The following is an 11,143-nucleotide window of genomic DNA, read 5'->3' on the forward strand; positions in this document are numbered from 1 at the left end:
GGAAAGAGTAATTAGAAACATTGAGATAAATAAAAATGCAATCAGTGCAACAATAGGTTTGCTAAGCTTTGGCTGCCTGGGATCCAGCCAAGTTTTCCTGATAGCTTTCTCTGATAATACACCCCATTTTCGAAATAAAAGTGTAGTATTTCAGTAACACAAGGGGTGAAATTATTAGGAAACACAGAGAAAATGGGGACCACAACTGGGATTGTAAGATCACTGAAGAACTTGTGAAAAGGATGGCAAAACAGAAAGCATTAAAAGGAAGTTTAAGAAGGGTTACAAGTGGCAACTCTCGGTGATTTTGCTGGGTTTTTAGTGAAGTAAACAGAAATATTATACGGTCACAAAATTTTCTGATGGCACACGTTTGGAAAACACTGTCAGTGCAAAGAATAACTGGGTGGGAATAAAGGAGAATGTGACAAAGTTTAACAATTCAGAGCCTCAAAGTGTTAATTACAGGGCAAATTAACAAAAATTTCTACAGCTACAAAGATCTTTAGCTGAGCAAATTAAATATTTGGGTATATGGGTTAATCGCACAGTGACTCAGAGCAATCAGTGGGTTGCCCTCACAGAAAAGGTTAATCCAGTTCCTGGACGGATCAGTTGAGCATTTCCACCATCAAGAGGAAAAGCCAAACCCCAATTACAAAGCAAAGACGCTTTTGCCCTTTGAAAAGTTGAAGGAGGCAAATACAGTCTCAAGGGGAGCAAGCCTCTCATCTCGGCCAAAACTACACCGTGCAGGGGTCTGCATCTGAGCTAGTGACACGAGCCTGTCCTTATAGTTCAATGGTGAGAAATGGGCATTTTAGGGCAGGGTGATTCCTCAGACCTCTAGTGGAGACACGTCTTAGACCACGAAGAGCCACACCCTGAACGTGCCCGTATCTGGCCCTGTGTTTCATCAGAGGAATGCCATACTTAGTACATTTTGAAAGACAGTCCAAATACTTTCGTTAAAGAAGCATGGGCAAAACTTTCATTATCTTTTCCTCAACAGAAGTAATTATACAAAAAAAAAAAAATCACAACAACAAATCACTTAGCTCATTCTGTCAAGTCAAGGTATAGCTCAGCATTTGGTACTGAAGCAGTGATAAAGTCACCATTTTTTGCAAACCTTGGCAGTCTTCACCCAGCAGTAGTTACATGATGTAGTAGTACACAATTTAAAAGAAAACAAAGTGCCTACAGATTTTGGGAACAACTGAAACTGTGAGTGTTGCCAACACGAACGTGTGAGCCTGCAGGCACGTATCCAGAAGGTCCTGCTCTGTGCAGCGCAGGAGCAGTATCCAAACTCAGGAGGACGTACAGGCTCTTTGAAACTTAACTAGCAAATCATTCCCAAAAGAAATTTTCGAGCTTAGCTACTTTAATAGAGCTTAGCTCTGAAATCCCTGGTTAGCTCCTTAATGCTTCTTTACTGGTGTTAATATTAAATCTTCCAACGTATCTCCGAAACTCTTCTTTTTAGGTAAACAATTAATATAATAAAGTGGCAGAGTTACAAATCAAAATGCTGGAAAGAGAAAAATAAAATTTAAAAAAAAAAGCAGTATTTCTGATTTATCACCACTTTTAAGAACTAAATTTAGCGTTGCATTCAATTACGTAAAACCACCTGGGAGTAAGGGCCTTTGCTTCTGCCCAGGCTATCTACATCCCGGGTCCAGACACAGGCAGCAGCTGTTTAATACCTCACCTGCACCACTGGTCGCAATGGGAGCAGTGACTGCAGCGAGCACAAAAGTGAGTCCTTACAGCAAAATGAAAGCAAGCACGTTTTCTCATGCAGTCTCTAAAAGAACTTCTAAATTTATCACTTGAGATTTTCCTTTTTTTTTTTCCCCAGGAGGATGAGGAAGCTTTTCTTTCTTTCCCACCCCCCCACCCTTACACAAATGTCAATAAGCTTTATTATTATAAATAAACTCCTAGTGAATTGTTTATGGCATAACTACACAATGCAATACATTTCAAAGTGATGATGTTATAAAAAGAAGGCTGACTTCAAGATATTTCTTCCAGATCCAAGTAAAGGGGGATGTGGCATCTTGCTCTATTTATTTGTTAGTGCATCAGTGTGCTTAGTGGGGAAAAAAGAGTATGATATAATAAAATTTGATAATTTTCACTTAGAGAATGTGGACAGAGGATGAAATGGGAGGGAGAGGAAGGTGTATCACATTGGTTGGGACATTTCCTGACCAGGGTACTAAATCTAGCTGATAGGAAATTCATAGTTTGTTGCTTGCATTAAAATGTGTCAATATAGAACTAAAAAGGGAAGAAATATCTGAAGAGAGTAACCTGAGCTGCAATGTTTCTGCAAGAACTACACCTATCCCTGACGCCAAGGTGTAGACGTAACACCAACCTAGTTCTGAACAAGTGACAAGGCTGTCTCGCTAGTGAAACTTTGCTAATTCTGGTATCAGCCATGCAGTTAGTTTCTCCAAGGCTGGACCTTGGCTCCCTGTAGTGCAGGGCAACTCCTCATCCCCCTAAGCCTGCGACTCTTCTCCTCTCATTGATGGCTTTGTATAGCAATCTCAGTAAGGTAGATTTGTGCTACTCCCATCAGCATTATTTCAGGGAGTATCTAACGGATTATTTCATTTGCCTCATCTCCTTTATAAGCCTTTCCCTCCTTTGCTAGCGAAGGGATCATGCAGGACTCAAAGCTTCGCTTGAAAGTGCTCCACACACCGTTTGCCCCAGCTGGACTCTACATCACTTAATACGGCTCTGACTACAGATTTGATTTAAATGGCACATAGCCAACATCTGCTTCACAGTAACATATACAATCCATCTAAAAAAAGAAAACAACAAACCGCCACTGAGCCATATAATCAAAGTTCAGCATGTCATAATCCACACCAGAATGGTGCAGCACGAGGCTACCAGGTCACATTCATCTCAAGGGACAACCCTGCCTTCCCCCACAGCACCCCCTGCAACAACTCCAGTTCAGGCCCTTCCCTTCACAAGCTGCCCCTCAGATTCAGAGGGCATTCTCTTGTCTCCACAGGGGAGCCTGCGAAAATATCCCAGACCTTGTACAGCATTAAAAAAGCTAGTAATTAAACAGGGCAGGACTTGGATACAACCTTAGTTTGACTAAAGGCTAAAGAGACGTGCTGCAATTCTGCAACTACGTGCAATAGGGGTGAATAAGCGCCAGGAATGAATGTTGGTTTACCATCTACATAATACACACATCAAGATGGATACATTTATAGTTGGACATCATAACCAAGCCATTGTATGATTATATTGTGGTTTTCTGCGCTCTACAGCAGGATGACAGTATTCCTCATATTTAATTGCCTTCCGACTCACAATAAAGGGGGAAATGCCAGGTCTCAGGCTTAGTGCCTCTGTCGTTATGTTGCTAGGAGTTTTCATCTTGGTTTAACACTTGGCTGCAGCAGCGATTTAATTCTGGGAATTATCTTCTACATGTCAGCCACCTAGATTTAAGAAAGGTAGCTAGGCATAGACTTCCAGAGCCAAAGCCACATTCTTGAAACACACCCATTTATCTTCACCTTGCATATGTCGCTCGGACTGGGGTCTATAAATCCTTTTCAAATAGCTCCCGAAAACAGAATGTTTATGGGAAAGCACTGCAGACGTGAATATGGCTAAACTAGTTGTATCAATCAGCTTTTATTTGCTTTCAATTTACAGATGTTGGTATTTTAGTTGCTATTAACTGCAGTGATGTAAAGAAGTTTCTGCCACCACTGAAAGAGATTGATAATAGCAGTTTTAAAAATATTAAAATTACACGGATTCCATGTCTTAATACGTCCTGCACCAACCGCTAAATTTTAAAGGTCATTGGGTCATGTAGTCTTACACTATTAAACAATAGACATAGAACTTCAGACTTCCAGGTCATTTAAATTTGTCTGCTTTGACTTCCATCCACTGGCTCATGAAAACTAATTTTTGCAGAAAGGATGATTTTTTATACAACTCATTTGAAAACCATCTATTTGGCTATCTGTATGTACCATCCTGACACCTGGTCTCTTTCTCTGCAACATGTGCCATGTCATTTTAGGGACATGTTTATGAGATCACGCTTCTATGTTTTGGTTTTTTACAAACTCAGAAATTCATAAATCTCAGTGAAAATTCCCAGGAGAAAAATAAAAAAGACACCAATTTTTTTCCAAAGACCGAAGTGGGCTTTTTCAGTTGTTTTTAACACTTAATTTGTGGAAGCATTTTCCCTTTGGCCAAAACCTTGTCCATCCCTAGTCCTGGGAATATTTTTTCTTTATACCAATTTACAGCCCTCCGCAGCTCTGTGTGTGCACCTGTACCTGAGTGTGGATCCCTGAGGTCCTTCCAGATCCAGGTACTCTACCAATTGCACAGCTCCATGTGGGGACAAGAACCAAGCACCTGCACAACGCCCTGGTTTCCCTGGGATAAAATCCATGCATTTGGTCCCAAAGGGAGTTGTGGCATGGTTTGACCATATCTGAACAGGCAATGGGATTAGCATCCTCGAGCATACCGTAGACTCATCCGCTGACAACTTCAGTACGGTGTGACTCTGATAATTGCACCTTGTCTGGAACTGATGGTTACCCACACCAACGTTGTAGTAGCCCAGACTGACAGAGGCTGGATATTTATCTGCTTCTAGAAGGCAGAACACATCTAAAGGCTAAGCCTGAAGGTAACACAGTTCTCTAGCTTCAAAAGCAGGGAGTCATGATTTTAGAAATACAAGTGACGGTGCTTAGACCCATGGAAAGAGTTGTTGCATACAGCTAAGTACTCAGGGAAAAAAAAAAAAAAAAATAATCAGAGTCGCTACAAGTGACTTGTAATTCCAAGACAAAAAGCAAAGTTCCAGTCATTATATACTTCAGAGCCTAATAAGAACTTTATGTGAACAAAATCTTCGACTCCAAACACCATATCCCCCATTACTTCAAACTTTTCTTCTTTATTTTTTTTTATTTAAAAGAAGAGACAGACAAACATGTACTTTTGGACTAAATCTGAAGTTTCAGGGAACTCTTTTACTTAAAAAGTTAAAAAAGAAAAGAAAAAGGAAAAAAAACAGCCTAGTTTCAGAGACTGTGAGCACACACCCTCCGTTCTGGTTCATACCTTGAAAACTGGCTGCTTTCCTCGGGATGTTTTATAGTGCCCCTTCTCACACTTCTGCATGTGAAAGGTTTTCCGTATAGCTTTGGATTAGCCAGAATGTATTTTGGTGCAAGTACTATTTCCCAATTAGAAAAGACAACATGCATTTTTCTGATTTCTAGGACTATCATCCTACCAATTTTCTTAAATAAAATACATATCCCTCTGCAGATTCCACATTCCTCTCAGCTCATTTTTCTCCAGCCTATTTTACCTTGTTTTCCTACCCTTTCAATACCACTTAGCCACTTAATTCCTCATCCATCACATCAATTTAGATCACTCTGTGCTGTGCAAGGTATCTCTCTCTCTCTCATTATCTTACCTTTTCCCCTCTTTGCCATAAACCCAAATGCCCCAGAGCAGACTGTAACAGCCTGGCTCTGTAACTCCAGGCATGGAAACCTATACCTCTTAATTCTGTCTCAAATCATCTTAATCCCACCCCATTCTCAATTTGTGTGTCGTAACACATCCTTCTACCAAGGCTCCACATCTACTCAACAATAAAACAACTTTGATTTGCAGTCATGTTTGCCTTAGGTGGGAATTTCACAAGACTCCAGCCTTGGCCTGATGTTGTCCATGATGGAAATGACACTGTTCCTACACCAGCCAAACTGACTGCAGTAGAAGGACTCTAACTCTCAGTGAGAAAACTCACACTTCCTTTTTTTTAATCTTCCAATTCATCTCCTTAATTCTACTATAAAATAGCACTCAAGTGCATAAGGCACCTTATACAATGACTCAGCAACCTTTGCATGAGAACCTTCAAGCATCTACATCACATATCTACAATAGAGAGACACAGATGTAAACTTCCTTGGCCGTATCCTTCTTCATGCATGAGAGACCTGCCCACAGGTGGGAAAAGAAACTGCCGGCGGTGGTGTGTCCCCCTGCTCGCCTAGTCCTTCAACAACTAAAAAAGGAGCATTTGATGCTTTCCGTGAAAAAAGAAGGGATGAGGTGGGACACACAAGGGAAATTTGGAAAGTCATCTTTCACTCAGCTGGCTTTTAGGGCTACTCACTCTGATTTAGGTCCATCCTTCTACACCATACCAAGAACTAAAAGAGCACCAGAACCTGCCCCCAAGATCTGTACCACTAAGCTCCGATTTTCCCTTAACTTCTCGTGAAATGCCACAACCACCAACTTTAATGCTAAAGAACAATGCTCTCCTCCAACAGCCAGGGCCAAGATAAAGAGCTAAAACCTACCAGAATCAAGAGCTAAAAGAACTCTTCTCTCTCCTTCTTGCCTTAAGGAGGAAACACTCACCTTCTAATGAGAAATACTTTCCTTTTAATCAATGCAAGTATTTCTTTCAAATTAAGCTTATTGATTTACTTATTCTTTACTTATGAAGAGTGTTTGAACACACGGCTGCTAGTAGGCCAAGAAGTTAAATCTCAGAAAAGAAGTACCAATTAAAATAAACATTAAAAGACAAATGAAGAAAAAGAGCATTAATAGCTACAACCCAGAACACACCAACCAGCTCAAAAGACTTAAATGTCACAAATGAAGACATATCATTAAAAAAATAATTAAAATCTCCTCTGGAAGGCAGAGAAAAGGGAAAACGTAGACCCAAGATGGAAAGACTGACTGTTTACACACCTGTTTTCAAAATCACTTCAATTCTTTTCAGGCACCAGAGAAAACTGGAGTTGGAGGGGGGTGCAATCCAGTACATACGCAGTTATACTCCAGTGTTGGCTGGAGGCTCCAGGGTCCTTAACACCATTTCACGAGAAAGAAATGTTACTGTTGGCTCTCTTATTAAAGAGGAGTTGATGCTTCATTTGTTTGAAGGTAAATGATAGCAGCTTTAGGATCACTGGAGCTCATGATACCTTGCTATTGTTACTACACTTTGGTTAAAGTTTGCCACTTTAGGTGTGCATCAGTTATAATACACTATGCCAATGATTCTCTTTACTGTCACGGTTATTACAAATGGTTTATTTCCCATCTGCATGTTAGACAACGAGGTTAAGCTCATCATTTAAATCTGTACTGCTTGGGCACCGAAATTTTCTGTTTGTTTTACGTATTAAAGCACAAAAATCTGGATAAAACTCTGAATTTTTTTAAAAATCGGGATCCTCTTAGTCTGAAATTGCTTATCTTAAAAAGCTGTATTATATTTACAACCTTGATAATACCACCTCCTTACACAGCCTGACTGTACAACCTGCTTCCAGACGGGCAGCCCTCATATGATCTTGAATTTAAGCTGCAAGTATTATCACTTCTGTCATATTTGCTATAAATAAAATGGAACAATGTCAAAAGATGGTACTCAGCAGAGCGACAGGGATGGAATTTTAAAGGAGCTCTACAAAATCTGCACCAAAGTCTGCATTAAAAAGTAAGAATATAGATTTTATATAGTGAGAATATATATATGCAAAATTTGAGAATTTAAAACGAAACAAAAAACCAAAACAAAATCCCACTCAACAGCATTCTAAGAAAAAACTGTTAAAATGTTAAAAAATGAGCAGAGGCTTTTTCATCCGTTTATGGCACTAAAGATAAGAGGCTCTTTCAAAAGAATTAAAACAAGTCCTAATGTCATTATAGTTTCATTTTAATTATTAATTTTTTCTACACTGACTTGTGCATGCATTATTTGTCATAGTTATTGCTTGTTTTTTGTATTATCTTAGGCTTCAAGCTCAATTTTGTAAATGTTAATACACTTAGCAGCTAAAAAGCTTTAATTCAGCATCCATTTGAGATATTTATGTTTTCTGTCCTCAGTTTCTAAAATTCCAGCAGTAGTTCAAAAACTGTTTAAAAAAAGGGAGATAAATCTCCCTCTCAGTCAGACATTGAAACAGACATCCCAAAAAAGAACATTATAGTACGGTTCAAAAAGCAATCCTAGGGCAGGATTCTGAAATGCCCATTCAGAGGCATTCTGTACTTTCATGTAAGTCACTGGCAAATTTGTGACCAGTTTCAGCCAGAGCTGATACAGAGTTTTGATTAGTTACATCAAGCCATACTAGTTTGCCCTGCCACAGATTAGGACAGCTTAAAGGCAGTCACTGGGCATGAGCTGAAAAGGGAGGCTGTGGCAGGGGGACATCCCAGCTGGTAAAGTCCAGCAGTTTAAGGCCATCCCTGCATATTTGCCCAGAGCTTCAGCTGCCTCATTGCCGTCAGATGCCTGGGAACATGCTCCTAAATTTAATTCCTAATTAAAACATCCTTTAAAGTCAGACTACAATTGCTTACCTCATCCACATTCTCAAAGGCATTGATGATGTCATATGGTAAACAGGACAGAAGATCAATCACAAACCATGTTTTCAGGTAGTTCATCCTTATGAGTTTGGGATCAGATATAACCTCTCCACCAGGGCCAACAAAGGTCGTATGAAAGTTCAAAACAATGTCAACCAGAAAAATAACGTCCACGACACTGTCCAGCACGAGCCAGGCAATGTTGTTCTGTTTTGTCTTGAAGGAGACGTTATATGGAACCATAATTGCTGTGTAGAAGGTTAGAATTAAGATGACCCAGTCCCAAGTGGTCTTAAAAGCACAATAGTGTAGTATAATGTGTGGTGGAGTCTTTGGAGCTTCTTGCTTGTACTGAGGAAGAATATCCGATCCTAGCTGGAGAACCTGTAAAAGACAGAAAAGCAAATGATATTGTTTTCAATTAACAAGATCCAATAAGGGGTCTTATGGACTTCTGTAAGGAGCAGCACAAAGACGGGACTCTTTTCATTGGACACGGCAAGTCAACCCACAGGTTCTAAATTATCTGATTTATTAAGAATGCGAGGAGGCAGGTATCCCTCAATGTATGGGAGCAGCACAACATGTGAGGATATTCTTGCAAAAAGGGAGGTCTTTGCAGATGGACTGGGGAAACCACGTCAACAGGAAGGGCAGAGAGGTTCCATAAAGAAGTTGTGGGTACTGCCACAGCAGCTTCTGCTCTGCAGTTATGAACGGGAGCATTCAGTCATATTTGGAAGTGTTACAAGAGTAATCCCTTGCACCTGACCTCTTTTTCTAAACTGCTGTTGAGCCAGAACAATATCTTATCAAAGGTAAACCAGACTTCAGCCCTGTTGGCTGACCTCCTTCTAAAATGCAGCATTGCACGCACGATTTCTGCCCTAGCACCCCAGGAATATCATCCTTCCTTTTCACTTCCTTCAAAAAGTAGCTGCTCTTGCAAGCTCAGTATCACTAGTGGGTTATCTTTCACTTCTGATAATTACTTGCCTTTTCTTTTTTGCATATGACTATCATCTCCTGCATGTGCCCTTCTTTTAAAATGTGGAACTGGAAACACTGCAAAGGAATCAAGCCAAACTCACTTAAGCGATTCCTCCCAGCTAATATAATTACCTCTTATCTCGGTGCAACACAAGAAACAAAAGCACCAAGGAACGCACAACGTAGCAATATATTGCACTGACAAATCAAAAACTCGTGTATTTTGGAACTAATAACACCTTTTACCTTGAGGATCTCAAGTCTGTATGGGATAAAATAAATAATTCCAGCAACTTTAAACCTAGTTTCAGACCTGCCCCGGTCTCATGTACGGAACTGATGTACTGTATTCGCAGGGACGGTTGGATTGCAAACAGCAGTCCCATATGCATAAAAATTATCAAACCCAGCATCCTTCCTCGATGAAGAGGAGCAAATGGCTCTGAATCAACAGCACAACAACAACGGATATGAATTCATGTACCACAGTACCGATTCTTCATTAATTCTTTGCAGTCTTATTTTTAAGATGAAAGCTGTTACTGCGATCAGACAGTAAAAGTTTGGCTCTACTGAAAATCTGTTCGTCAGAAATCACCAAGGGACCACCGCAGCCTCCTTCACTCTGCTCTGTGTTGGAGGATGTGGCTTCTCAAGGCATCTAATCTGGCTTAATGTGACCAGGACAAGACTCATTAACAAAGCTCTACCCAATGGGCAGGGTTCATCTGGCCACTGTGGAACACTGAACTTGCTGGTGGATCCATGGGGTTTTCCCTGGAATAAAAGCAATGATCAATGCAGTCATTTTTTCACAGCAGCCTTTGTGCAAATCTCTGTTATCTTCTTTCAATGCCAGAACTGCCCCCTGCATTTAACACACCATTTTGGCTATGACTCATAATATGGTCAATATAATACCTCAGGTTATCTCTCTGGACTTATCTGTGGTCAACCCTTTACTGTCATGATATATCAGGACTGGGACTCGCTGCCTTGCTTTCTCCAGACGTGTTTGTTCTCTGCATTGTTCACTGGGGCAGGAGCTGGAAACAGCCTCATTATAGCTGGAATAATAAGCTACTTAGGGCTCAAGCCGAATGTGATGAACATATGCTTGATAGTTCCCTACGCCTCTGGTGGTGGAGTGCTTAGGAGCTCCCATGATATTGTAAAAGCATAATTATTATTCTTAACATAATACCATGCTGAGCTTGACATGGTGAGTGGGTGGCAAGTGGCTGTGGAGACCACTGAACTATAATGATTATTTCTTTCATGCAGCATGAATTTTTAATTTTAAACCACTAAAGAATACATAATATCTTGTTAGTCAGCTGCATTCATCACAGACTCTCTGAATTATTCTTGTACACAACTAATGAAAATCACAGAATCAGAGAATAATAGAATAGAATCATAGAATAATAGAAAATAGCTGATAAAGGTGGGCATACGCTCTGCAAGGGATGAGCTGTGATAACACTCCTCCTCAGACCTTCTCAGAAATGCAGAAAATGGGGCCTGTACAGTGATGGTGTACTTCGACTCAGTCTGCATTCCTCACAGCACTTTGCCTACAAAGCTCTTTGCAGCTCTAAACAACTTGTAAAGGAGGAGACTGCACACTGTCCAAGCAGCCTATGCCTCAGTACCATCTTCTCCCACCTGTTCCCGAGTACAAATTTCT

At 40.4% G+C, this 11,143-nt stretch overlaps 1 protein-coding gene across 1 annotated transcript in view; it reads right to left on the minus strand.

Annotated features, from left to right (window-relative positions):
- Positions 1-11,143, minus strand: part of KCNH5 (potassium voltage-gated channel, subfamily H (eag-related), member 5) — a gene marked incomplete at its 3' end in the record, with an annotated part of 110,180 nt that overhangs the window by 69,598 nt on the left and 29,439 nt on the right. Inside the window, exon 5 of the mRNA XM_010140583.1 lies at positions 8,455-8,847. Within this exon, the coding sequence (XP_010138885.1) occupies positions 8,455-8,847 (393 nt within the window). The remainder of the gene's footprint in view (positions 1-8,454; positions 8,848-11,143) is intronic.

Source organism: Buceros rhinoceros, unplaced genomic scaffold, assembly GCF_000710305.1.
Source record: "Buceros rhinoceros silvestris isolate BGI_N320 unplaced genomic scaffold, ASM71030v1 scaffold7347, whole genome shotgun sequence".
Classification (NCBI taxonomy): domain Eukaryota; kingdom Metazoa; phylum Chordata; class Aves; order Bucerotiformes; family Bucerotidae; genus Buceros; species Buceros rhinoceros.